The sequence below is a fragment of the Vigna umbellata genome, chromosome 5, assembly GCF_029865625.1.
Source record: "Vigna umbellata cultivar VRB3 chromosome 5, Vumbellata_1.0, whole genome shotgun sequence".
In the NCBI taxonomy this organism is placed as follows: domain Eukaryota; kingdom Viridiplantae; phylum Streptophyta; class Magnoliopsida; order Fabales; family Fabaceae; genus Vigna; species Vigna umbellata.
The window spans coordinates 32,083,747-32,109,946 of record NC_142169.1 but is presented as its reverse complement, the minus strand read 5'-3'; the positions used below and the strand labels follow the sequence as shown (position 1 = coordinate 32,109,946).

General features: G+C 32.4%; 3 protein-coding genes and 1 pseudogene across 3 annotated transcripts; 2 read left to right on the top strand and 2 right to left on the bottom strand.

Annotated features, from left to right (window-relative positions):
- Positions 1-1,797: 1,797 nt before the first annotated feature.
- LOC124845768 (uncharacterized) lies at positions 1,798-4,758 on the bottom strand. Its single transcript, XM_047322929.2, has 6 exons — positions 4,206-4,758; positions 3,249-4,107; positions 3,058-3,153; positions 2,836-2,901; positions 2,488-2,553; positions 1,798-2,377 (listed from the first exon to the last, which is right to left on the bottom strand). The coding sequence occupies exons 1-6, from the start codon at positions 4,262-4,264 to the stop codon at positions 1,946-1,948; spliced, it is 1,578 nt and encodes a 525-aa protein (XP_047178885.2). The 5' UTR covers positions 4,265-4,758; the 3' UTR covers positions 1,798-1,945.
- A 13,129-nt stretch (positions 4,759-17,887) lies between these two features.
- Positions 17,888-19,319, top strand: LOC124847365 (auxin-responsive protein IAA20-like). The gene is made up of 4 exons (XM_047324847.2): positions 17,888-18,166; positions 18,259-18,461; positions 18,622-18,721; positions 18,817-19,319. The coding sequence occupies exons 1-4, from the start codon at positions 18,003-18,005 to the stop codon at positions 18,875-18,877; spliced, it is 528 nt and encodes a 175-aa protein (XP_047180803.1). The 5' UTR covers positions 17,888-18,002; the 3' UTR covers positions 18,878-19,319.
- Positions 19,320-20,002: 683 nt separating this feature from the next.
- On the top strand, positions 20,003-23,050 carry LOC148198145 (putative pentatricopeptide repeat-containing protein At3g08820). Its single transcript, XM_088115716.1, has 4 exons — positions 20,003-20,540; positions 20,606-20,842; positions 22,533-22,585; positions 22,883-23,050. Exons 1-4 carry the CDS (start codon positions 20,003-20,005, stop codon positions 23,048-23,050), a joined length of 996 nt encoding a protein of 331 aa, XP_087971842.1.
- A 1,441-nt stretch (positions 23,051-24,491) lies between these two features.
- On the bottom strand, positions 24,492-25,428 carry LOC148198144 (cytochrome P450 705A12 pseudogene; annotated as a pseudogene).
- Positions 25,429-26,200: the final 772 nt, after the last annotated feature.

Genomic DNA, 26,200 nt, shown 5'->3' with positions numbered 1-26,200 from the left:
CATAATAAACCTAAAACAAATAAACATAAAAAGTATCATGAATACGCTACATAAGTGTGTGTGTATATATATATATATATATATATATATATATATATATATATATATATATATATATATATATATATATAAGTTAGGAGAAGTTTTGAAAAATAAAGTTGTCTTACCATTAATGTTTTTTTAAACATATATAAAAAATATAAAAATATAGAAAGAAATTTGTTGAACAAAATAAATTAACTCTAAATGTATTGTGAGGTTTTTGATAAAGATACCAGAAAATTCGACATTAACTAGTCACGAACAAGACTGTTATTAGATATAAAGGTTTGATATCATTTTGTTATTAGGTTACAGTTTAGTAGTTTGTTATACAATTAAAGTTGTAGCATAACACAAAGAACCAAAAATTTGCAAAAATTGGATATCACGCTTATTATTGGTAAGAGTTGTAAGACAGGTGTTAAGCCATTTTAACCTTATCTATTTTGGACTCATCGAAAATGTATCAGGACGGATCAGTCTATTTTAAGAAAATATAATCCATCCTATCTCGTGACGAACTAATAGACCAGCTCGTTTGTCCCGTCTATTTTCTTAAGAAAACTAATCATTTTTGTCTTTCGAAACTCTAAAAAAGATAGCCAAATAAAAAGCTGAAGCAAACAAACTAATGATATTCCATTATAAATGGTCATGACATGGTGCCTACATTGTCAGCTTCTTCTGTTTACGAGTGTTCAAATTAGTTCTTTCAACATTACATGGTTTTGACAAATATGTTATTGTGTAGGCTGTTAATATTAATGGCTGAATCATGCATTTTCAGTAAGAAAATAAAACCTCACATTAGAGCAACTTAATTACTTAATTACTGTTGTATAAGAGGGAACCGTATTTGAACCATTCATATTTCATACGAATTACTCATAATAATTGTCTTTCTTTATACCTAAAGGTTGTGATGAATAGCAAACAAAGAACTCGATCCCTGATAACCTGGCCCAAACGTGAGAATGTTGTGGCATTGTCAAGTTCTAAATCAGAAAACTTGGCTGAAGCCGATCAATCATCAGATACAAGTTATGAAGTGACTGAAGAGAATAATCTCCGAGTTTACTATAGTGATGAGGACGACGATCTAAATCCTCCAGTGAAGGATCTGATAACGATGACATGAATGAAGAAGAGGACCAAATCATAATTGCTACTTACAAAATTAATAACGAGGAATTGAATGAATATTACATGGAACTTCAACTAGAGACAAAGGAGGATAATCTTGACATCGATGGTGTTGAAGAAAAAGAAGCACCCACAGAAAAAGCCATCACAGAAGTAGCGACCGGATTGATACAGGTTGACAGGTTCAATATCCTGATCTGATCCCCCTATCTTCTCACCAGTTGACGATCGATCTGTCGAACCCAATCCGTTTTTGTCATCCTAATTGTTATTGACACACTCTATGTTTCAATTTGCTAACTTAAGTTATAGAGAATCCAGAAGATATGATCGCCGGACAAATCACAGGGAAGTTTGGTACATGATACCATCTCCTTACAAAACAAGGTATGCAAAACACGTTTTACCACTTTCTGTCTCCATTGTTCTATTCTTTATACTCAATTGTTCAAGAAATATGTTACATTTTTTTTTATTTCTTTGACATTAATGTTTCTTTTTTATCATTTTCCCGGGCTTCCAAAAAAGATACTTGAACTATATGTGTTTAATCTCGTGTATTGCAGGGGTAAAAACACCAGTAAAGTACAAGGCTGAAAGCACGCACGAAACTGTGAAATGTCAGATTCTGCAACTGATATTCTGGGATGAGAAAAATGTACAGTGTATTTTTAAAAACGGTAAACGAAATTCTACACCGGCCTCCTATGAACTTCTCTAATCTAATTTCTTAATTTCATCACTCACTGTACATTTACCTCTACTTTTGTGGAAAAATGAAAGGAGTACTGATGCCGTGGGGATGAAAGGACACTGGATTCTGCAGTTGATTTGTTGCATTTTCCAGAGGGTCCAAGTTGGTGGGGAGTGAGACCTGAAGAGATGCAGCAGATTTAGCAAGATGTTGTGTAGGTGCGGTGGTGGCGGCCAAGTGTGGTTGTGTGGGAGAATTTCCAATGACGGGGAAGAAAGGTGCGTGAGGCATTGGCATGGTTGGTATTTGGTTGGGGAAACCAAACATCTGATGAAGTCTGGAGTCTGTGATAGCTGACAGTGGTGGAACAGGAAGCTCTGGTGGCCTGAATCCCATTCCAGCTCCCACCAACTGTGATAAATGTGGTCCATTCATGTGAGGCGCTGCCGCAGCAGGTAGCATCATAAGTGGCCATAATCCACTTCCCATTGACATTATCTGCATCATTTCACATACATAACTCTAAGCTTTGTACTTTCCTTCAAATTCCTATATCTGTAAATCAAGGCCAAGTCTCCAATACAACACAAATAGACTTCAAATTTTACCTGTAACTGAAGCTTTAGAGTCTTCAGATACTCGATGGCATCGTCAAGCATTGATGCTTTGTCCACCTAGAGAGATGTACAAGGCAAAACTTAGAGAAAACAAGGGCGAGAAGTTCTTGCTTGTAAAGATTAGCACACTTGATGAGAAAGTTAAGTCTGAGATTACCAGGTATGTATTATGTCCTAGTAAATCTGTGATATATGTAGTTTAATTTCTTAATTTATGAAAAACAATTAATGATATAGAACTATATATCATATAAAATTAAATTAGTAAAGATCAAAATGATTATGAACTATGTACAGTAGTTTCTTGTCTTGAATGCACTCGTACTCACTCAGACGTACCTTATTGCAATTTGGTATGAGCTCTTTCAATGTACGCATCTTCTTGTTGATTTTTTCTCTACGCTTCTGCAAAAATATCCACAGCGGTCAGATACATGGAATTAATTTATAGATATACAAGCTCTTGATCTGTTATTTATTTATTTTTTGTGAATATATATATTTTAAGGTGTATTTTATTTCATGGGATCTACTTTACCATATGCTAAACTTTTTCCTCACCTTTTCAGATAAGTTATGAACCTCAGCGTTTCTGCTTCTCTTGAGTCTGTTTCCCTCCCCATCTTGCTTTACCCTATTTTCAGGCTCTTCGTCATTCTGCATCAAACAAATTGATCCATGTTCCATGAGACTGACGGTAACTAACACGAAGGGATAAAGAAGGTAAAAACATAGCCCAGGTTTCCACTTACATCACTTAAATATGTTGAGTCGTCGGTGTCCTCATTTTTCCTGATACCAACGTTTGGGTCGTTTGAAGCTCCAAGAGAGCACACAGAAGAAGCTAGGAACGGTTCTTTACAGACAGTGTTATTATTATTATAAGCTTTTTCCTTCGCTCTAAGTGCTTCTGAGGGTGAGGTTTGGTCATAACGCAGTTGACCTTGGTGTCTGTGAATTCCCAGACCAATAGCTTCAGAGTGCTCATCAAGGGGTGGGGGTGGTTTTGCACTTCTTTCAACGGTTAAGGATGTTTGCTTTTGAAACCCTTGTGATTCCTTAGTTGATTTCTCAACCTTACGCGCTTCAATCTCCTCCATTCTCGCTGGATATGAATAATGTTTTGTCTGCTGAGTTGTACTGCTTCCATGACAAGTACTGGATTTGAGAAAGACTGCAGGTATCGAAAAATTGGAGAAGTTCACTTTAGCTGTTGTTTGATCAAACCCCATGTGCCGTGTGTTCGGTGGTGGTGGTGGTGTCTGAGTTGAATCAGTTCTTTGTTTCTTGAGAGGAGATGAAGGTGAACACTGTTGTAAGAGACCATGTCCTGGGGTAACGGGCTTAGAGTCCTTTGCCGGTCTTAATAAGTTTTCAAATTCCTCGTTAAGCTTGCAGGAATTCTTGTTTTGGCTGGAATGACAGGAATCTTGAGCATTGCTTTGATACGAAGAGCTCATGTCAGATTCCTTTAGAGGGGAAAGGTGATCTTCAAGTGAGTATAAAGGGTTCAACCTTGTTCTTTTTATGCTGGGTGATTTATTTGATGAACCTCCTCGTGCAACAACCTCACCATTTTCCCACACCAGCTCAAGGAAATCATTGTCGTAACTGAAACAAAATCACTCACTTTGATTAAAACTAAACGAGGAATATATAGAAAGGATATTATGATATGAGCCATGATATCCAGATTAATTAACACTTACAAGGAGTAGGAGCTTCTTGTCATAGCGGAGCGGGTGGAGTCAGGCATATCCTGAATCATTTGATTGAATGAAATTAACTGGGATAAACAATTGAGATTCCTTGCTTGAATTTGATGCTATGTTGTTTCTGGGTTGCACATGAGTTGACGAAGGCAACAAATTGAAATTAAGTTGTGACGAGGAATTGGCGGTGTGCAAGGACGAACTCTATAGGTGTTGATGAGAAGTAGTGCTGAAATAATGGATTGCAGTGGTTTGTTGTACGGTGGAAAATGTTGGGATGTGAGGGAATGAATGTAATGTATGGCTCTGCTAGGAGGGAATTGGTAATAAATACTACGTACTACTCAATGTGGTATTGATTGGAATGGCATACAAGTCATTTCCCAGTTTAATTCCTAGTACTCAGCGAAATAAAAAATAAAAAAGTGGGTGGATTAATTCTCTCAAAGGTGACCACAAATTTCATGCAGTTCTGTTTTGTCATCTTATGAAACTGGTTAGGTATCAAACAAGCGAATTGGACCAGCGTCATCTCTCCTCCTTTCCTAACTTCCGGCATTTTTATTCCACATTTTCCTAATGATATGTGATATATCAAACATAAGGACACACCATGTTCCCAAATCAAAAGGAGATATTTAAATAAACATATACATTATTTCTATCTTTATATTGTTTGTTTTGTTTCTTTTTTAAACAAACTGAATCACGCATGCACAGACAAGTTATCTTGAATATATTCTCGGCCGATGAAACCAGATGTTTCTGTTTTTGCTTTTTCGTTCTTGTCTCAAATTCTTCATATCAAAAGGATTTGAAGAATTTACGTGAGATGAAGAGAATCTGGTTAAAGAATGTTGTTTTTTTTTTAACTGAGGTTATTATTATTTCTTAATAATTAAGGAAAGAGATGAAAGAGCAATAGATGTAATGGGATTAAGGATAAGATGCAGAGGTTCCCGACATGGTTAGTTGTGGATTTTATTTAGGAAAATCAAAGGAGAGATAGAGAGGGAGACGTGTAGATGATAATAAGAAGAAAAGGAATCTAAGGTTGTGATGTTGGAAGAGGCTGAACCATGAGGATGTAAGTGGAGGGACCAGTGGGTTCACACATAGGCACACCCTCCCTCATGCATCATGTCTCATCTTTCAATCTTAGGTATAGAGAAAATCTGCGAGTGGGTCTCCCACTTTCACGTGAAACTCACATTCAATTCACGTGCCACCGTGTACTCTTGTCGGTACTTTTCGCGTTCATCGATATCGATACTTGGAATTTTAACATACACAGCCACCACACCACACACCCCCAAACAACAGTCACAGTTCCCGACACCATAACACTCTACGGGCGTGAGGATAACATAATACACTTGTCCTCGCACATATCATATTTCCACAACACGCTTCTCCAATTTTTCTTCAAATTATTGCACACCTTCACCGATCAAATTTTTAAATCAAAATTTATTCTAATAGATAAATACTATCTAATCATATATATGCCTACTTTCTACTTTTCATAATTTCTAATGAACCACAATCAAATATTTAAATATAAAAACATAAATTATTTATGCATATATATATATATATATATATAATTACTATGCCATTATTTTGCTCAGTTGCAAACAAAATATTCAAGATGCCCATTATATCTATTATTGTCCACCGCTGTCCAATTTTTTTCCAGGAATTTAATTTAGTTTAAACTAAACTCATTTTCGGAAAAAAAAATTCTAAAATATTAATTTTTACTCTAATAAGGTTTCAATAATAATAATAATATGTCTGTCATATCTCTCTATCATAGTTGTTTATATGTAATTTACATCATTTAACTTTTGCCTGTGGATATATTATGTTGTGTAGGATATTTTGAAAGGTTTATCTTTTATATAACCTGGTTTAACTTATTTTAAAAAAAAAAAACACACACACACACACACACATTCTTACAAAATCAAAATATTTATAAGAATTCTATTCATATTTTTTAATCTTGTTCATATTTTACTTTCAAGTAATTTGAAATGTATTAGGTCTAAAATATCGAGAAAAGAGTATGTTTGAAAAAAAACATTCTCATGTTCAAATCAGATATATGTGTTAGATAATATATATATATATATATATATATATATATATATATATATATATATATATATATATATATAATATTTATCTTTTGTGAACAATGTTATTTATAATGAATTTGTAAGGTTTTAATTGATTAGAACTAGACTGGTTAAGTAATTTACGTTTTTTGAGTTTTTAAGATTTCGATAATCTTACTTATTTCTAAATATTTTTATAATTATGTTTGATTCTTTTTACCTCTAATCAATACTTCCATATATTATCAGTTATATATAATACAGTATACAGATTCATTTATATAAGTGTAAAACTTAGTTAAATTATACATTCATAGGTTTTTTTATACGATTTAAATTTAATTAATTAGGCATTTGAAATTTGGTATATTAGCTTCAGGTCAACTATCAAATTTCATATATATTTAAATTTTTATAAATATGCTATTTATTAATGAAAATTTAAAGCTTTAAAATATCGTATTATCCATTAAAATAAATTGAAATGATAAACTTCTAAACAATTTCAAATTGTATTAAAATTTGTATTCATTATCTAATTTATAACAATGTAAATTTTAATAGTTGTGTTGATTAAATTTCTATTTTATAAACATTTATTAAAATATAATTTGATTAAGTTTTACACATACATAACAACCTATCTAAATTTAAAAAAAAAATCAAATCAAAGAAATAAAATAAATGGGTAGACATGTAAGCAGTGCAAACAGGCCAAATCCTAACATTTCTTAAATTTTAGCAGTTACATTTAGAACTGTTATTTTTAGAGAAAACCGAGCATGTAATGTTATTAAGTGACAAACAGCAAAAATAATGGAAATAACTCACTGATAATCCATTAGTTGCTAAAGTAATAATGTACATAGAATAAAGGAAAATATAAATATGTGGGAATTTCAATTATAAATTTCAGTTTATTTGTTGTTCATTTATTATCTCACTTTTCTTTAAGTTAATTCGAACATTAAAATGTCCTTTTTCAAGATAAATAGATAATCTTAGGTGCATTATTTAATGTAAACGAAATCCAACAGAGGTTTTTCTTAAATTTTTGGTGTCCTTACTTCGTTCATATGAGCCTGGTGGGTGTTCATTATCTGGGTGTTGCTCCCTCCACCATCACACCTTTCTCCCTCCACCTCTCCTTTATTATTTTATTCCTCATTAAAATTTTATTTTTAGGGTTATTATTTTTTAATTTTATCCATTCACAACCTATTTCACTAATAACTTATTTTAGTCCCGTATATGAGTAAAATACTTTTCTTTCATTTTAACATTATATTTCTTCCTCTCTTTCTTTCGTCGTTGTGAGATACTTCAAGTTGCAAAGGTTGGTGGTGATGGAAAGAATTATCAAGCAGTCTCCCTCTCGTGGTGCAGTATCGCTCTCGTGGTGCAGTGCGTGGAGTGGTGCAGTGCGTGTCTTGCTTCCTCGTATTCGAATAAACCTTGAAATAAAATCCTAAAATAAAAAACGTAACCTTTAAACGTGACATCCTTCAACGGATATCAACATCCTTCAACGGATGTCAACATCCTTTAACGGATGTCAACATCCGTTTAAGAAAAAACGGATGTCGACATCCGTTTTACCTTAAACGGATGTTGACATCCGTTGAAGATGTCACCTCTGTTTAAAGGTTATTTTTTTTATTTTAGAGTTTGTTTTTTATGTATACTTCCTCACGCTGGTTGATGCTCTAGACGCTCCTCGATGTTTCTCCACACCATGGCGACAATGGAAGCTTTCAAACCAAAAAAAATATTGGGAAGAAAAAGGAATGGAAGTGCGGGAGGTGGGGAGGTGAAACGAAAATGGAGAAAGAGGAAGAGAGTTCCATGGATGGTGCTGGGAAAGTAAAATTAAGGTTTTAAATTATTTAAAATAGGGTAAAAGTAAAAGTCTTTTTAACTTAAAGATATAATTGTATTTAAAATAATGTGGGGAGGTGAAGGAAATATAGGGTGGTGGTGGAGGAAGCAACACCCTTATTATCTTTGTGATTATTGTGTAGCATTCATCCAACCCACTGAGGCTAAACTTCAAATCTGTTTCTGTTGTTTCTAAATATTTGGGCCCCGGCAAAAGGAAAATGATACCTTTGTCAAGTAACATTCAAGCAAGCCCATCATTTCTTTTGTAATTCATCAATTGATCCATCACATTTCATATTTCACTTTGTTGTATGAGACCATCAACACCTATTCACATTCAGGTCAACTCATTCTTTATTTATTTGTATATCCTTTTATAAATATATATTAAAATGACAATTAAGCATCAACTTAATATCATCCTTGTTATTTTTCGCTCGGTTGAGTTTCGAGTATTGTCCGATAAAATATTAAGAACTATATTTTTTAATATTAAAATTTATGAAATAATAGACAAATTATAGAAATGAGGTTTAATTTTTTTTTTCACAATGTGTTACACATTGTTTGTAGATGTTATAGGGTTGAACTCTTAAGAATTTTTTAAGTGTATAAAACAATAAAAAGAAAGCATGAAAACTCATTTTTACAGTAGTTTACTCAATCTGAGTTATGGTCAATTTTTTTTAAACACTCTTAAATTTATTAACTTTAACAAGTTATAACTAGTTTCACCACTCTTGGTTTTACAATAACTTAACTGACTAAAACTGTTTAACTCTTCTTGAGTTAAACTTTTTTAAATTATTTTTTATCATCCAAAAACAACAAAGTGTTTTTAGAACCAGTACAGATGAACAACTCTTTTGGAGATGTTATTGATCAATACAAAGTAGATCTGAAAAAAGTTGTTACAAAGATATTTTCTCAATACTAGATGATGCACTATCAAAGACAAAACTTTGGTAGCGAAAGAATATGTGCAATCAATTCATTCTTGATGATAATTGTTGTTACTTCTCTTCTTCATGCAGTCTTTTATTTATTGATAACTTTGAAAAAAGATATATTACTCTAGAGCATTTACTTTGGTAGATGCTATTGTGCTTTTGCAGTGATAAACTGTGTTGTTGTACTGATTGATCAAACATAAAGTATTGAAAAAACATTCCTAGAATGTCTTTGTATTTCTCAAAGTTCTTCTAAATTAGCACGAAACTTTTGAATAAAACACTTTGTCCTATAGAGGATCTAACATTTGCACATACAAAGAAAAACTATATAACAAACGAAAAATATTATTTATACATTACATTTAAAATGTTAAACGTTTATTATAGTGTTTAGCGTAAGTAGTATATTGTAACATTTACGATAATTCTTTTTATAGTTTATAATAGTGTATTACATTTAAGATATTCTTTAAACATATATTTAATAAATACTATTTTGTTAAATTTCAAAATAAAAAAATTCTAATCAATCTTATCTTAAAATTGTATTCAAAGGAAATTGTTAAAAGATATCTTATTTTTCCTAAAATGTCTAATCACCAACAACTTAATAAGTATACGTAACGGGTTGGATGATCCTATAAATAATTATAATTATTGCATAAGAGAATAATAAGAGTCTCAGTATTGGTGTGTGAATAATTGTGGTGCCTCGTGGTGGAGGCATTTGTATGTGCATGCATTCTGTATTTTTACCAGTCCACAATCTTTACAGTAGAATGACCTTAATATTTCAGAAAAAATACTTTTGTTGGAACTTATCTATATGGTTATCAAATCTCCGTTTGACAAACATGACCAGCGGATATTTAGCATAATTATAAGGTAGAGCAGTACAGAAATAATGCTAAAAGATTGAAAGACTGGTTTTACAATTCAATGAAACAATAGACTCGCAAATAAAATTTAAACTCACGTATCATTGTAAAAATTTTCTATACTGCAGTATATGTAACAGTCCTTGAAGCCAAATATTTTTATTAGCAGCTTTAGCAAATCATCTACATATAAAAAAAAAGGACAATTAGGAACTACTCAAAAGGTTTTTTATTTCTCAAATACCATAATTGCTTTAGGGAGCTCACTATCTGCCATTAAACAAGAAGCTTTTATGGAAAAAGAAAAAAAAACTAATAATAAAAGGCAGAATCGATACCTAGTTTAAATAAAACTGCATAAAAAATTAACCTCAAAAGCGAAAACGTTTGATTTAGTTTACAATAGGAAATTGTACTTATCGAAATTTATATTATTATAATTAATAGACTTAAAATAGTCCAATGAACATAAAATTTAAGTATGAAATTTATATGAATCAGGAAAATGTATTATTTATAAAAATGATATTATTTATGATATAAACATAATCAGTTAATAGTAACAGAATTCATTAACATGTTAATCATAATATAAATATATAAATACATGTTATTAGATGATCTCATAATTATTATACTTTCATATGTTCACTTATTTTTTTTCTACACTTATTTCTTCTATTGACTTGAAAAGAGTCTTTACACCTGGAAGTCTATCCAGTCAAATATAAAAAGAAAAAAAAGAAAAAGTGAAACTAAAGAAGCCTCTATCATAAAACTACTATAATGATGAAATACGGAATTTGAAATAATATTGTGGTCCAAAGTTGTTCCAAACAGCTCAGTGGTGAAGATGATAAATGGTTTTGTTGAGCAGAAACAGTTAAAACTAGGAATAATGTTTACATTCAGATATATAAATATCATTAGGTTGGCCTTGCTGGTTGAAAGCAAATCTTGCTAGTAAATCTGTTAAATGGTTAGGTTTCTATAAGTAGAAGTAGGAAAAGTATAAAAGAGTTAGTCTATTAGAGTAAGTTTAAGGTGAAAGAAACTTCTATCATTCTTTTTCTTCTTCACTTTGGGATCTATTAGTATGGAGTAGGAGGAAGATATTTTAATAAAAAAAAAGTCATTTTTTCTTTCTCCACCTTTCTGTTAGTATCTACGTTTGATGAAGTAGTTATCAAAGTTGAGATAGGATTCCATTCAAGAGGTTGGAAAATAGTTAAAAAGCATGAGCCAAGTTTCCAGCGTCACATCATAATCTATGTCAGCAGCTCTTTTGGATAAGGATACTCAAACCTTAGTATAAACTTTCAAAGGACTCATTTCTCAAATTTTACATTCATCGTCTCATCAAATTTTCAAAGTCTCTCATCAATTTTCTAAGTTCACAAAGAATGTAGAATGACTTATACTGTTCATAATATGTATTGTATTAGACTAGTATGTCATTAATTACTTTCTCATTTTATTTATTGGATATCTCATATATTTTAGATAAATAATCTTTATTAACTATTTTAATAAAGATGTTTTGAATTTAAATTTATATTTTATGATATTTATTTCAACGAGACTAATAGACTGTCATTTATTATTTAATCTTATTAAATTATTCATTAATATTTAATTTCACTATACATAAAAATAGATTAGATTTAAACTCATTTTATTTTAATAGCATTCTCGATTAACAGATTAAGAAATCCTTTTTTATATCAAATGTCTCGCTTTGACAAATTACTTTAAGATAATTTTCTCAGTGAAAAAGTAATTTTTTATATTTGTAATGAAATAAAAAATGAGATTGTAAGTAAAATAATAAATATAAAGTAGGTATAAAATTTATTAGGTATCAAAAGTGCTGGGCCCTAATAAATTATATAATTAAATGGAACAATAATCTAACATCAGGAAATACTATCATGTAAAGTCTGCCTTTAATATATATATATATATATATATATATATATATATATATATATATATATATATATATATATATATATATATATATGTTTTCTTAGCTTTTTTTTCTTGCACCCCAAAGAACTTCAAAGTGCCAAGTTTTTCCCTCAGTGAAAGTAAAAAGCTAACCCTACTTTTCCTTTTCCCTCATTCACTGGCCCTCACCTCTGGTACCAGGATATGGGTGCAGTGTAAAAAGAAGAATAAGAAAAAAGATGAAATTTAAAAAAAAAAATCATAAGGAAAAAGTGGGAATTTTATAATTTTGGAGGTGCAGGAAGAAAATTTGGAGGTGCAGGAAGAATTCCCTCCACTTAATGGGTCATCTTTGTTCAGGACATTATGTCCAAAATATGAAGTCTTTATTTTCATTTCTTACTACACCATCAATATTAATGTATATATATATTAACATCTTATGATAGTTTACAAGTTTTGAAGCATCTTACACGACAATTAAGCTTCATAACAGTATCAGTAAAACTTTATCCTAAAAACATATTAAGATGAGCATCCACAGAGGACTTCATACATAATTGGTTGTCTATCTCTTTTTTAGGTTAAACTCTTTTTTCTTTCAATTTTATCTTTAAGTATCTTTTAAAATTAAAATAATTATTTTACTAATTTTTCTCTTATTCACCACTTTTTAAATTTAACTATTTTTTTTAATTTCATTTGTTTTTTTTTCTAAAATTTAATTACTTTTTTAATTTAAATAACTATTATAATAAAAAATTATCTAAAAAATAATAATATTATAAAAATTATTTGAATTTATTTTTATAATTATATTTATAATTTTATTAATTTTTTTATCGTAAAAAAATTGAACACATGTGTTTTAAGTCAGAGTGCTATAAATAAATATTTAAAATAAATTTAAAATATTTAAAATACTATTATTTAAAATACTCAATGAAAATTTTTCGTGTTTTATTTTAAAATGGTTTTGACTTAAAAGTTAAACTTGAAATACAAAAAATATAATAATTGTAATTACTTTGTTCTACTTATATTAAATACAAATCACAATAATAGAGAAAGAAAAATAATTATAATATATATATTTATGCATTTCTGTAAGATTCAAGAAACAAGATATAGAACACATACATCAATTATATACTTACAAAAACTCTAATGCATTTGAAGTAATCACCACAAACACATTTACAACCGACATGAGAAATTAACAATAAAAAGAGACATTATTAAATTTCCTAAAAGTAATTGTGATTTTAATGTATCCGATGTTTAAATAACTCATCTTCATATATAACATAAATGTAATTAAACATAATCACGAGAAATTACACATAAAAGATTGAAAAATAAATTATTTTAGTTACTAATGGAACCTTAAGACTCATTATCATTGGAGAAGAAAAAAGTCGCATACTTAAATTTTTTAAAAGAGAAAGTGGTCAGAAAAAATTACACATTATCATTTTAAAAATTCATATATGATAGATCATTTATGATTTTACATAAATTTATGTTGATTCATTTGTAATTTGACGTAAATGTTGTAATCATAAACAAGCAAACTTTATAAGTATGACTAAAAATAAGACATAATAAAGTTTTTCTTGTTTTAAAAAAAATGTGATGTGTTTTTTAATGTTTGATTTATTTGTAGTTAAACATAAATCATATGACCAAATTGATCTATTTTTTTAGTAGTGAAATGAAGGATTAAAAAATAGAATGATGATTTCGTCGAAATTATGTAGTTTAGTGACAAGCTACAAAACTAATACAATTGATATTTTAACAAAATATAAAAAAATGTAAACTTGAATATGATATTGGTTTCTAATATGTATTTAACTTTTTTTTCATCAAATAAAATGTTTGTCCCTGAAAGTATATTTTGTTTTCTGATGTCTCTCAATTTTTTACCTTTTAATTGGTCCTTAAATTTGTTTAAAATTTTCTTTTATATATTTTCTAAAATAAAGTTTCACATATTAGTTTGAAGTCAAATGAAAAAACTTAAGAAACAAAACGATTCACAAATTTATTAAGAATAAAAAATAAAAATCTTTTAGAAATTAAAAAATATTTAACCCAATTATATATCCTATTTTTAGTTAATTTACTTTTATAGGGTTTTATCTAAGCATGAAACTGTTAATCTCCTATAACATATAAAAGTTTTGAAAAAACAATCTTTTCATTCATTAGAAGAAGTAAAATCACTAATCATAAATCAACATTAGAATATGGACAGATATACCGTTTTTTTTCTATGATTGCATAATTTAATTTTCATTTCTTAGTACACTTCCTTCAGAATGAAAGACAGAAAGGTGGGACATGTGAATTCTTATTGCAAAGTACCAATTATTAAACTTTTTACTATATAAAGAAAATGAAAAATAACATATAAGATGACTCAAACCCAATACTATATTAAATCATTATAAACATAAAAAAAAAGCTTAAGAGTTTAAAATAATTGAATTTTGGAATCTTTTTCCCACAAATTATTTCAATCAAATTGAAAGAATTAAAAATTGTCAAACATATGACCTGACAAGAAGTGAATAAAATTTACAAAAAATATGATCTAAGGCCAATCACATTGTTGTAATTATTACTTTGTAACCAATGCATATAATTTGTGCAGTAAAAAGTAAGTGAGAATAAGAACTTGAATGGTTTTAGTCTAACAATATCTTCTAGTTAAAATGATCGAGTTTTTTTACTAGTTGGTTATTGGTTAAATTATAACGTATCAATTTATTTTTATACATATTACAGTATTTTTATTGATTGGTACGAGAACATTACCCCTTTAAGTTTCACATTTCTTTATACATATTACATTTTCAAATATTTGTAGAGTTTGTTTATAACTTTTCTATAAAAAACTTAAAAAATAAGAAAAAAAATTATAAATTTAAATGTGCACAGATTCTTTTTTTAATTTTCTACAGAATTATCACAAAATAGAACTCAATTTGTATAGATTAAAGGGTGATTTAAAAAAAGAGAGAGACATCTAAAGAAATTAAAAAGAAAAACAGTGGTAAAATACAAAAAGATGTTGCCAATGTGTTAGTGAGACATTTACTAACTCTATTGAACAAAAGGGGAATGTAGGTTACACTCTGCTTTTTTTTTTCTAAGGTTGAACACAAATACAGTGTTGGAGACCAAATGACAGATTGATGGCTAATGAAAGCAACCTTAAGAGTTACGGTTGGGGTGGCGGGGAACATTTGACCTTTTCCTCCTCATTCTTTTTACTTGTGTTAAACCTATTCTTTTCATTTTAATAAATGTGTTAAAGAGATTCTGAATAATAGGTTTTTCTGGTTTTCTGTTTGAATATTTATTAGCTAGCATTGGCCGTTTCTTTAGATAGAAGCATACAAGCTGTTGTTCCCTCTTTAACTTTTGGTTCTTAATTGCTGTTCCCTCTTTATCTTTGTCAAGAAACATTAAAAACTATGAACCAACAACATGTGAAAGGGAAAAGAAAAACTACATTGGACACGTGGGAGCGAGGTGTTGAATGGAGGTGAAACTAAGAATAATATGAAACAGTAGGTGGTTTGGTTAAACAAAAGAAAAATAAGGTTGATTTTGTGTCCCCGATACCGGAGTGCATTATGATTTGAGCGTTTTAAAAAGTGATTAGGAGATTCACACTTGTCACAATGTTCCACCATTCTGATTCTTTTTTGTTATGGTTTGCTCCCTCTCATTGATAACATCTTTTTTCCCAATGTCACTGTGCTCCCTCTCTTCTTCATTGCTTCCTTCCTTCAATTTATAGTCATGTCTACCGTTTCATACTCTTACCACTGATACAATTTGTTTTAAAAACACAATAAATATCAACAAAGAAAAATTGTAATTTCAGGGTCATGCTCAATGTCATAAACTGTCAACAAAGATCTAATAATTAGGAGTATAAATAGTTCAGGTGATAATTCAATTTGCTGAATATAAACCTTGTTTGGAACACCAATTTTAAGAGTTCATAACCATGGCTAGATTACATTTTTTACAGGCAATATTCAAGTTAAAAGTGTTTCTTAATAGCTCCAGTTTAATTCATCTAGACTGACATAATATTAGAACATAAATTTGAAAATAAAAACAATTGTTTTTTACATGTTACTTTTGAAAACTTTCAGAGGCAAAAAAAACTACTTTGCTATTTTATATATGTCTTGTGTTAGTTAAGAAAATAAAATAAGAAACTGATCAAATAATCATTCGATGATGACCTTAATAAATTTTATTAGATATAAAAGAATGAGAGAAGAAAAGCAAGTATATTTATAACTTTCTTCGATGAGTTTCTTTATAAGCTTATTCAGGAAAAGATTAAAAAAATTATATTAGTATTTTTATAAATTAAGATTATTTTTAACATATTTTTATTTGATATTTATGTTTGCATTGATTAATACATACTTTCAAATTCAAAAGGTCTACATAAATGTTATGCCTATTTTGTATATTTTATAAATTATAATATAAACTAGTTAATTTAGCTAATAACATCAGAATTTATTATTTGTTGAAATAATTGCACTAAAAAAAGTTTACCATTTTAATAAATATGTTATATATATATCTACTGCAAGTTAAAATTTATTTGAAACCAAATTAAGAATAAAATAAACAGTATTTTATTACAAGCTGAAAGCATTATTCAATTTAAATATTTTTAAAACTAAAACGGAAAGAGTATTTTGTATTACTCTTTCAATATTATGGTTAAATTACTAGTACCCATCATATCATTCTTATATAATTATTGGTTTCTATCCAATTAAATAATTATGCCAAAAAAATTTCAATTTTCATAAAGAATTTACCTCTTTAATTTTATCTTGTATATTGTTTACTGGCTATAAAATATTGTGAAGTAAATCAACATATTATAATATGAAATAGTTAGTAGAATGAATAATTTAAAAAGAGTTGTGAAAATAGACATGTAAATTTAAAAAAAGAGATCTAACATATATAGGGGGAAGTTAATTATTATAATATTGGTGTAAATAACTGTTGTCTCAGAAATAATACATAGTCTAGGTTTGAAGACAGAGAAAGGGTAAACATTTTGAATTATTTAGAAAGATGATAAAACTTTTTTGCATGAAAGAAAATGATAGTAGCAATAAGGTTGTTTGTTGTGTAGTTGAATGGTTGAAAAGGAAAAGAGAGGAAGGTTGTCTGGTAGTAAGTTAGGGGTAATAAATGCGCACAACTTCTCTTCATAAGTATGTTGTGGTGTTGTTGATGGTTTTTCTGCTGTTCACAGAACCTTTCAAGGAACCTACATCAATATGTTTCTGAACACACAGCAGTTTATGTAGCATCACCACTTCCAATGCCTTTATATATTTTGTCTCTCCAATCAAGGTCACTCATGCGCAACACGATGATTATATCCATTGAACATTGATTACCGGATATTACATGTATGTACAAGGTTTCAGATATCGATGTTCTCTTGTCCACCCCCATCAATTCACTCCCTCTAACATAACACTCACCATTACCATATCCTTCCCTCCCTTTCACAATTTTAATTTAAATCACTACTAATCAATCATTAAATTCATTTTTAACCTTCTCATTAATATTTTTAAATTCTTAAGAACTCCAATGTCTGTTAAAGTTTCTACTACTAATTGAGGTTATGACTGTAGAGGGTTGAAGCTAAATATATAGTGAAAAATTGAAGGGAATAAACACACGTCAATGGAAGATGCCAAGTTGGAGTTTTGTTATTGACACGTGTAGCTGTCGGCTACCATGACAACATTTGAGGTCTAGCAAGCAATTACATGGAAAAAAGAAAAAGTGGGGTGGGAAGTGGCTCTGCTGCAGAGGAAGTCTTGATTCTACGAATAGGACCATCCTCTCTTTCTTCTTCGTTTATTTAAGCCGTTAAGGTGGCGGCTTGGTATGTCATCATCATCATAGTCTTGCTACTTCCTTAATACCACAATGGGAAAACACTCTAATTCTTCTTCCTCTTCCATCAGCAGTAGCAGCAACCACCACCACCTTCTCATTTCCACTGCATCCTCTCTCACACAAGAGCTTCCCACTGATCTTAGTCTTGGACTCAGCATTTCCGCCGCTCACCATGGTGGTTCTTCTATTTCAAGGTTTGTGTTATGGTACTATTTATGTATGCTGAAATCCTGAAACTTTCATTAGTTGAAGACTAATTATTTCGTGTGTTGATTTGATGATGTAGGGGGCATTGGCAACAACCACAGCACCCTCTTGTGAACATTTCGCAAGCGGCTGAAGCTAATGATTGCAACGACCATAGCAGCTTCTTTGTGAAGGTCTACATGGAAGGCATTCCAATAGGAAGGAAACTCAATATACTTGCTCATGGAAGCTATTATGAGTTAGTGAAGAGTCTCGAACACATGTTCGACACTACCATTCTTTGTGAGTCTGCTGCCCTTAATCTATTCAATTTCTTTTACTTTTAGTTCATAATTTGTTATAGATTATGAAATTATGAATGTTCCTCTTTAACTTATAGATTATAAGAATGTGTTGAAAAGAGTGTATGAAATAACAGTGAAATATTGTCGCGTGTTAACAGGGGGGACAGAGATGAATGGAGTGCAACCCGAGAGATGCCATGTACTAACATACGAAGATGAAGAAGGGGATTTGGTCATGGTTGGAGATGTTCCTTGGGAGTAAGTTGATAGATTCCTTTTTGTCTCTGAGAAACAAATGCATCATTATGTGTTCCATTCTGTGTATTGATGTGCTTGTTGTTTCGATGGTGTAGGATGTTCTTATCCACAGTAAAGAGATTGAAGATCACGAGGGTAGACACATTCGGGTGTTAAGTGTGCAGACACTGGCGGAGATTTCCAATTTTGTCCTCTAGAGTGAGACTCTACTGTGGTGGCTGATCAGAAACTTTAGAAAATCTTACTTTAATTAGCGAAGCATGCACAGATAGATGTATATGCATAGCTCACTCTGCTCTTTCTTGGAAGATAATGGAAAAGAATAGTGTTGTACATTCTAATCCCTTCCGGGCTACTACTTTTGTTTCCTTTCTACAACTCAATTTCTAATTCACCATTAGCATTTTCCCTCAATTTTCAAGACAGACGCCAAATGAAAGAAAAATAGTAATATTAATATGTTGGGTAAATGAAACTATGCTCTATGCCAGAGTCTTTCTGGTTTTTGACTGCAAACAGAGTAATGTTACATTGCGGGCAGATCTGAAAAGTAGTTTGAGATTGCAAATGCATTGAACACTTACTATTATCAACACTTTGTACAGCAGATTTAACTAAACAAAAGAAAAAAAAAAAGTGTAGAAAATTTTCTGGTTATGGGAAAGGATTCACGCAGGAGGGAATGGGATTCCAAAAGTAACAGTTTCATTATAGAATACTAACACCTCTTACGCACGCAGTATGAGTTGTAACATAATTTTTTACTGGTACAAAATATGAAATGCTGAGCATAAAAATTGTAATAACCTTAAAGCTAAAAACACTATTGGAAATGTAAGCAAAATTCTCCTAGTGAGTACAGACACTACAAAATGAATGTTGTCTCGATTTAGATTTTTACAAGATATTAACTCAGCAAATGACAACACTCTCAGCTCTTTTAGAAATATCATCACTGTACACGAAGGAAAAATACCAAGGATAAGAGAATATTCATTATATTCCAACACAAAATACAAGTGTGCATGTTACGCACTCCTTTCCTCAATTTTTTTCATCGTAGGTATCCTTATGCAAAATTCGAATTCTCCATGAGGCAGAATTCCACTTTCTAAATATTCCTATTCCCTCTTTTTCTTATTGCACTAAAGTTCATGTAAACTCATTCATCTTACAATGCATCCCAACTTAAAGAAAAATGGGTAACGGAAAAATTGAGAGTAGAAGAACTAAAAAAGTAGCGGGGAAAAGGCTGGGGCTGCCTTTGGGGTGTTTAGCCAAATGGGAAAGGTTGGAATGCAGCCTGATGGGAACACTTTTGTCGGTTTGCTTTGTGGGTGTACTTATGCTGGTTTGGTTGATGATGGTCGGCGATATTTTAGTCACATGAGTTGTGTTTTTGATGTGACTCCTACTATAGAGCATTATGGATGCATGGTGGATCTTTTGGCTCGTGCAAAAATGTTGGCTGAGGCACGGGATCTGATCAAGAGTATGCCAATGAAGGCGAATGCTATTGTTTGGGGAGCACTGTTGGGAGGATGTAGGTTACACAAGGATACCCAATTGGCTGAACAAGTGTTGATGCAGCTCATTGAGTTAGAACCGTGGAATTCAGGACATTATGTTCTCTTATCGAATATATATTCAGCGAGCCGTCGATGGGATGAAGCAGAAAAAATCAGGTCAAGTTTGAGTGAGAAAGGGATGCAAAAATTACCTGGGTGTAGCTGGGTTGGAGTTGATTGGGTTGTTCACGAATTCCGTGTAGGGGACACTTCCCATCCTTTAACACACAGGATATATGAAAAACTTGAAAGTTTATTTAAGGACTTGAGAGAAGCTGGCTATGGTCCAACACTGAGTTTGTGCTCTTTGATGTAGAAGAGGAGGAGAAGGAATACTTCCTTGGCTGTCATAGTGAGAAGTTAGCAGTTGCATTCGCACTGATCAGTACCAGTGTCAAAGATGTGATTCGTGTTGTTAAAAACCTTCGTGTTTGTGGTGATTGTCATGAAGCTATAAAACTTGTTTCAAAAGTTACAGAGAGAGAGATTATTATTAGAGATAATACAGATTCCATCATTTCAATGAAGGCTCATGCTCTTGTCGGGATTATTGGTAAAAAATTATATATGCATTCTGAGATGTAAAAAGTCTCAGCTTTTTGAATCGGTTTGTGAAAAACGAACTCTGACTCATGGATCATAAGTTTGTCAAGGCACAGATTTGGTACACTGCTGATCAAGAAAGGTCCAACATTTTTCACAAGTTGTTAGAAAAATGTGAATATCCCAATCTAAAACTAAGTGTTTTAGTGCTATCCTCCAAAGCCAGAGATAGTATTTTTCAAAGCTTAAACAGTCAGCCCCTAATTCTTTGAGAATATTTTTAGAGTAATTTCTCTTAATTTTAACTATAGGTTTTGAACATTTCTTTAAACAAACTTTTTTTTATTGGATAAGAAATACTTGATGAATGTATAAATCATGTATACTAGTCCTTTTGCATATCCTATAATTTCTCCTTGTATGTATATATTGATTGTTGAACATATGGCTGCCAATTTTTTTGTTGTCTTGTCCATGCGCAAATAGATTTTGGTGCCAAAGTTTGAAAATAGTATTTCTTTGGCTGCGTTGTTGATGCATGATTAATTTATTTGTTATTTGTAGTTATTTAATGTCTATTATATCTGAAAGATTGCTCTATGCTTGTTTGGATGAGGTAGTACATATCTCTTGAAATTTACTAAATGATAGAGATACATTAGCTAATTTATACTGTTTATAGCATTACAAAAGGGATTGAAGATGAGGTTAAGAAATGATTGGATGGTGTTAGCAGAAGCAATGGCTACGTTTATTGTGACTCTGATTCATGTTTTAAGTATTGAGCCAATGACCTTTTCCTTTACATATTCATTCTCTGGAACTTTCAACATTAATTCTTCTGATATTCATTTACTTGATGAATTTAGTTGGAATAAAATATTAGAATGTTTACTGGATGGTGATGTACAAAGAGATTGACATGGTATATGTCATGTTTCTTGTTCTTAGGTTTCTTTGTTTCCTCTTTGTACCTGTAACTTCTGCACCAATAATGTATTGTTTGTTTGTCAAGCCAAAAAGGAAAATAAACAATAACGAGATTTTGTATAATTTTCTCAGGTTGATAAACTTCTCTTCCCAGAGTTCCAACCTTCAATAGAACAGCTAATTCAATTTCTTCCTGGAACCCGTCAAATTCTGATGTTTTCTGCTAAATTTCCTGTTACTGTAAAGGACTTCAAAGATAGATATCTACGTAAGCCATAGGTTATTAATCTTATGGATGAGCTAACTCTGAAAGGACTTCAAAGATATGTATCTACGTAAGTCATACGTTATTAACCTTAGGATGAGCTAACTCTGAAAGGTATTACACAATATTATGCATTTGTGGAAGAGAGAAAGAAAGTCCACTGCCTAAATACTCTTTTCTCTAAGGTAATCTATATATATTTTGTTAGATATATTATATCTTTTATCTTTTAATTAGTTTGTTATTATTTCTCATTTGTATTTTGGGCTTAGCCCATATTTCTTCTATTATAAATAGAGAACCCTATGTGTGTATTTTACACAAGGGAGATTAATCCAAATATAGTTTTTCACTATATTCAACATGGTATCAGAGCAGGTTCTCTGATCTTCTTCTGGTGTCTCTGCTGTCTCCCGGCGGCTGGCCGCCATGGCCGCCGGCAGCCCCTAAAATTTCAGTGGGCAACCCTTCTCTCTTTCTTTTTTCTCTTAAATCTGTGCCACAGTCAGCACCGTGCAGTCAGATCTCTCCACCGTCGCCGCCGCTTCTTTCCGGCCAGTCCGTCGCCGCCTCCGGCCACCGCCGCCGCCGCCGCCGGAGTTCCAGAATCGACCGGCGACCACACCATCGGAATCGTCTCGACCGGGCGACCACCGTGGTATGAAGATCGCGGCGAACGGACCTCTCACGCGCCTCCACGCGCCGCCGCAAGAGTCACCGCTGCCGCTGCTGCCGCCGCGCGTGCCGGCGCGTCGCCGGAGATTTCCGCCGCCGATCAGCACTGCCGTGATCGCCTCTTCGCCCTCTTTCTGGATCTGTGGTCGTTGCATAAATCGGAGTACTTTGAATTTTTAGGGTTTCTCCCTCTCCATGGCTGCCCAACTTATGATCGGAGTCGGTCTCGCCAACCAGACCATCGCCGCTGTCCCCGCGCCGTTTGTCGCTGTCCCCGCGCCGTTTGTCGCTGTCCACGCGCCGTTTCCCGCTGTCCAGGCGCCGTTTCCCGCTGTCCGCGCCGTTTGACCACTGTCCGCGCCGTTTGACCACTGTCCGCGCCGTTTGACCACTGTCCAGCCACTATTGATCGCTGTCCAGGTGCCGTTTCCGCTGTCCGGCGCCGTTTAGTTTGCCGCTGTTCGGCACTGTTTGCCACTTTTCGGTGCTAGAGTTAGCCCGATGTTTGGCCCTGTTTGCCGCTGTTCAGTGCTAGAGTTAGCACTGTTTGTCGCTGTTCAGTGCTAGAGTTAGCACTGTTTGCTGCTGTTTGGTGCTAGAGTTAGCACTGTGTTCGATGCTAGAGTTTAGCCCGATCTTCTTGTGATACACGGCTAAGTATCACCACTTGGGAGTTGTCCAGCAAAGAATTTTGGACCTCCAACATGTCTTTGGATCTTTGATGCCTTTATTTCAGCATTGTAGCTTAATATTTTGTTTTGTTTTAGTGGTTCAGCAACTGTGATCTTTCAGATTTCCACCTTCACACTAAGGGGGAGTACGTTTCCAAGACACTGCAAGTCACATAAATATGGGTGTAGTCCCTGCAGTTTTGTAGATTTCAGCTACCACTGTTGATCCCGTCACCCATCCATCATTGATGAGGATTTAGTGTAGTCCCTGCAGTTTTGTAGCTCTTAGCTTTCAGCTACCACTGTTGATCCCGTCACTCATCCATCATTGATTGGGAATCAGTCCTTGCAGTTTGTCATTGTCCACCATTGCTCTCCTTCATCCACTTTTGAAGTTGAAGTTTCACAAGCTGCTGTGTTTGCCTCACACTCTGAAGACAAATCATCTAGTTCAACACTGAGTTCATCTATTCCAAGCTTAGTTCATACAATTTGTATGCTCCAGCTTGAGGGGGAGTGTTAGATATATTATATCTTTTATCTTTTAATTAGTTTGTTATTATTTCTCATTTGTATTTTGGGCTTAGCCCATATTTCTTCTATTATAAATAGAGAACCCTATGTGTGTATTTTACACAAGGGAGATTAATCCAAATATAGTTTTTCACTATATTCAACATGGTATCAGAGCCAGGTTAGTGCCTATCCTAGCGAGTTCTAAGTGGGCATTCTATTCTTCTATTCCACCCGCTATCGGGCCGTTATCGGACCACCCAATTTCTACTATCACGCACGAGATGTCTATACCTCGGCGTGAAGGGGGTGTGTTGGAAGTCCCACATCGACTAGAGATAAGGCCAAATTATAATATATAAGTGAGGTGCAAACCTCACCCTACAAGCCGGTTTTGTGGGGTTGAGTTAGGCTTAAAAACCCACTTTCTAATATGAATCACAATTGGTTGGTGCAGTTGCTAAGCACGCTTTAACTATATGGAGTTCTTATCAGTTAGGCTACCGAAAAACAAATACATTTTGGTGATATGAGTAGTCAAATCAATCCCTTTAAGCTATCCTTCAACTATATAGTTCCATACCTATAGAGTCTTTAGATCCCTCTTATATTCCGGTGTATGTTTGATTCATCCAACCTCCATCATCACCAATCTTCCAATCAAAGCACTGCACCATAGCAGCCACTTCAGTGTTTATGAAGATGAAAGCAAGTTCTGTTCCTGGACAGCCTCTCCTTCCACCTCCAAATGAAACAAAATTGAACTTCATTCTCTTACCATCACTCCAATCCTCATCCTCCTCTTGCAAGAAGAATCTTTCAGGGAGAAACTCATTCGGATTGTCCCAGGAATCACACTGGTGCTGGTGGATGGAGTCTCAGTGTTTCCTTCACAACTGCTTGCAAATATGGCATTTTTCCAACATCTGACTCCTCAACTAGCCTTCCATTGTCGGTCACCAACTCTATCTCCTTTCTCACCCTTTCAAAGCTTCAGGGTGGTTCAGCAGCTCAGCCATCGCCCATTGCGTGCCTTCTGCTGAGGTGTTTGTCCCTGCAATGTAGAGGTCCTTCTCGTCCCACAACAGAAAAATTCATTTCAGATTTGGTTAAATATGTTTTTAGATTTTAATTTTGAATGTGAAATTGAAAGAGGGTTACCAAGAAGAAGGCTTTAACATGAGTTCTTGTGATCTTGAACTCTGCATGAGGATCGTGGTGAACATCAAGCAGAATGTCCATCAAATCCCTTTCGTTTTCTGCATGACTATGATGTTCTTCACTGTCACGTGATGATCTTTTTTGTTCACGCTCCTTCAGCACCTTCTCCAACAACTCATCGTACCTTGTGCTCACGTCCAAAGCCTTTTTCCCATACACCCAGAAACTCAACTGCCTGATCATAACTTTGCAGCAAGCTCGAAGGATTCCTTTACCAGCTGCCTGATCTTCTCTGCATCCTAGTATTTCTCCAAACAAATTGTCCCAAAACACAACACAAAGTGTTTGATAGAACCATGTTATTCAATTCCAAACAATCATAACAGAAAGGTTGTCTTTTAGGAATTTCTCGTAAATTGAAAGTAAAAACTTGATATTAAAATGATTTTGAATATATAATAAAAAGAAAATAAAAGTATAATTAAATAATACCTTATAATTTTTAAAATAACACATAAAAAGGAACAAAATTTTATTCAAAAGAAGTATAAAATCACAAAGCATATAAAACAATGTTATTTAGCAAGCGTGTGGCTACTTTTCCCAGACCGAGACAATCGTCTTTCTTTGATTTGAGCGAAAAGCTTTAAAATAAAATTAGATATGGTTACTCAAATTCAATAATAACTTATAAAATGGTTTAATGACAAAAATTAATCTTATAGTTTCATTTGTATTTAACTAAACCGGATTTAGTTAAACATAATAGAAGAGTAAGCCGATAACGGATAATGATAATTGACTTCTAAACATCCTTTCGCAATGGCTGATCCTCAATTATGGTGGTGTCTTCAAATAAAAGTCAGAAAGAAAAGTTGGGATTTCTACAGCTCGGAGAATTCTTATATTTACTAATTCTTTTAGTTAGCAGATAAGTCATGAACGTCACAATCCACTCACCCAGAAGTTAGAAAATAAGAGTCAACATTTAACAATAGATGTACATAAAATTTGTAAATTAAAAACTATAGATTAAAAGTTAGATTAAAAAAAATACAGAAAGTAGTAAGTGGTGGCAAAATAAATTAAGAAGAATGACACCTTCACTTCCAATTTCTTATTTTAACCCAGTTTCTTTGTGTTAGTTACTTCA

Coding starts and splice junctions, on each gene's coding strand:
- LOC148198145 (XM_088115716.1), top strand. CDS start 20,003: ATGGGAAAGGTTGGAATGCAGCCTGATGGGAACACTTTTGTCGGTTTG. Junction 20,541..20,605: donor GATATATGAAAAACTTGAAA/GTTTATTTAAGG, acceptor TCTTTGATGTAG/AAGAGGAGGAGAAGGAATAC. Junction 20,843..22,532: donor TGCTCTTGTCGGGATTATTG/GTAAAAAATTAT, acceptor TCTGTGCCACAG/TCAGCACCGTGCAGTCAGAT.
- LOC124845768 (XM_047322929.2), bottom strand. CDS start 4,264: ATGATTCAGGATATGCCTGACTCCACCCGCTCCGCTATGACAAGAAGC. Junction 4,108..4,205: donor ACAAGAAGCTCCTACTCCTT/GTAAGTGTTAAT, acceptor ATTTTGTTTCAG/TTACGACAATGATTTCCTTG. Junction 2,902..3,057: donor TTCATAACTTATCTGAAAAG/GTGAGGAAAAAG, acceptor ATATTTTTGCAG/AAGCGTAGAGAAAAAATCAA.
- LOC124847365 (XM_047324847.2), top strand. CDS start 18,003: ATGGGAAAACACTCTAATTCTTCTTCCTCTTCCATCAGCAGTAGCAGC. Junction 18,462..18,621: donor GTTCGACACTACCATTCTTT/GTGAGTCTGCTG, acceptor GCGTGTTAACAG/GGGGGACAGAGATGAATGGA. Junction 18,722..18,816: donor GTTGGAGATGTTCCTTGGGA/GTAAGTTGATAG, acceptor TCGATGGTGTAG/GATGTTCTTATCCACAGTAA.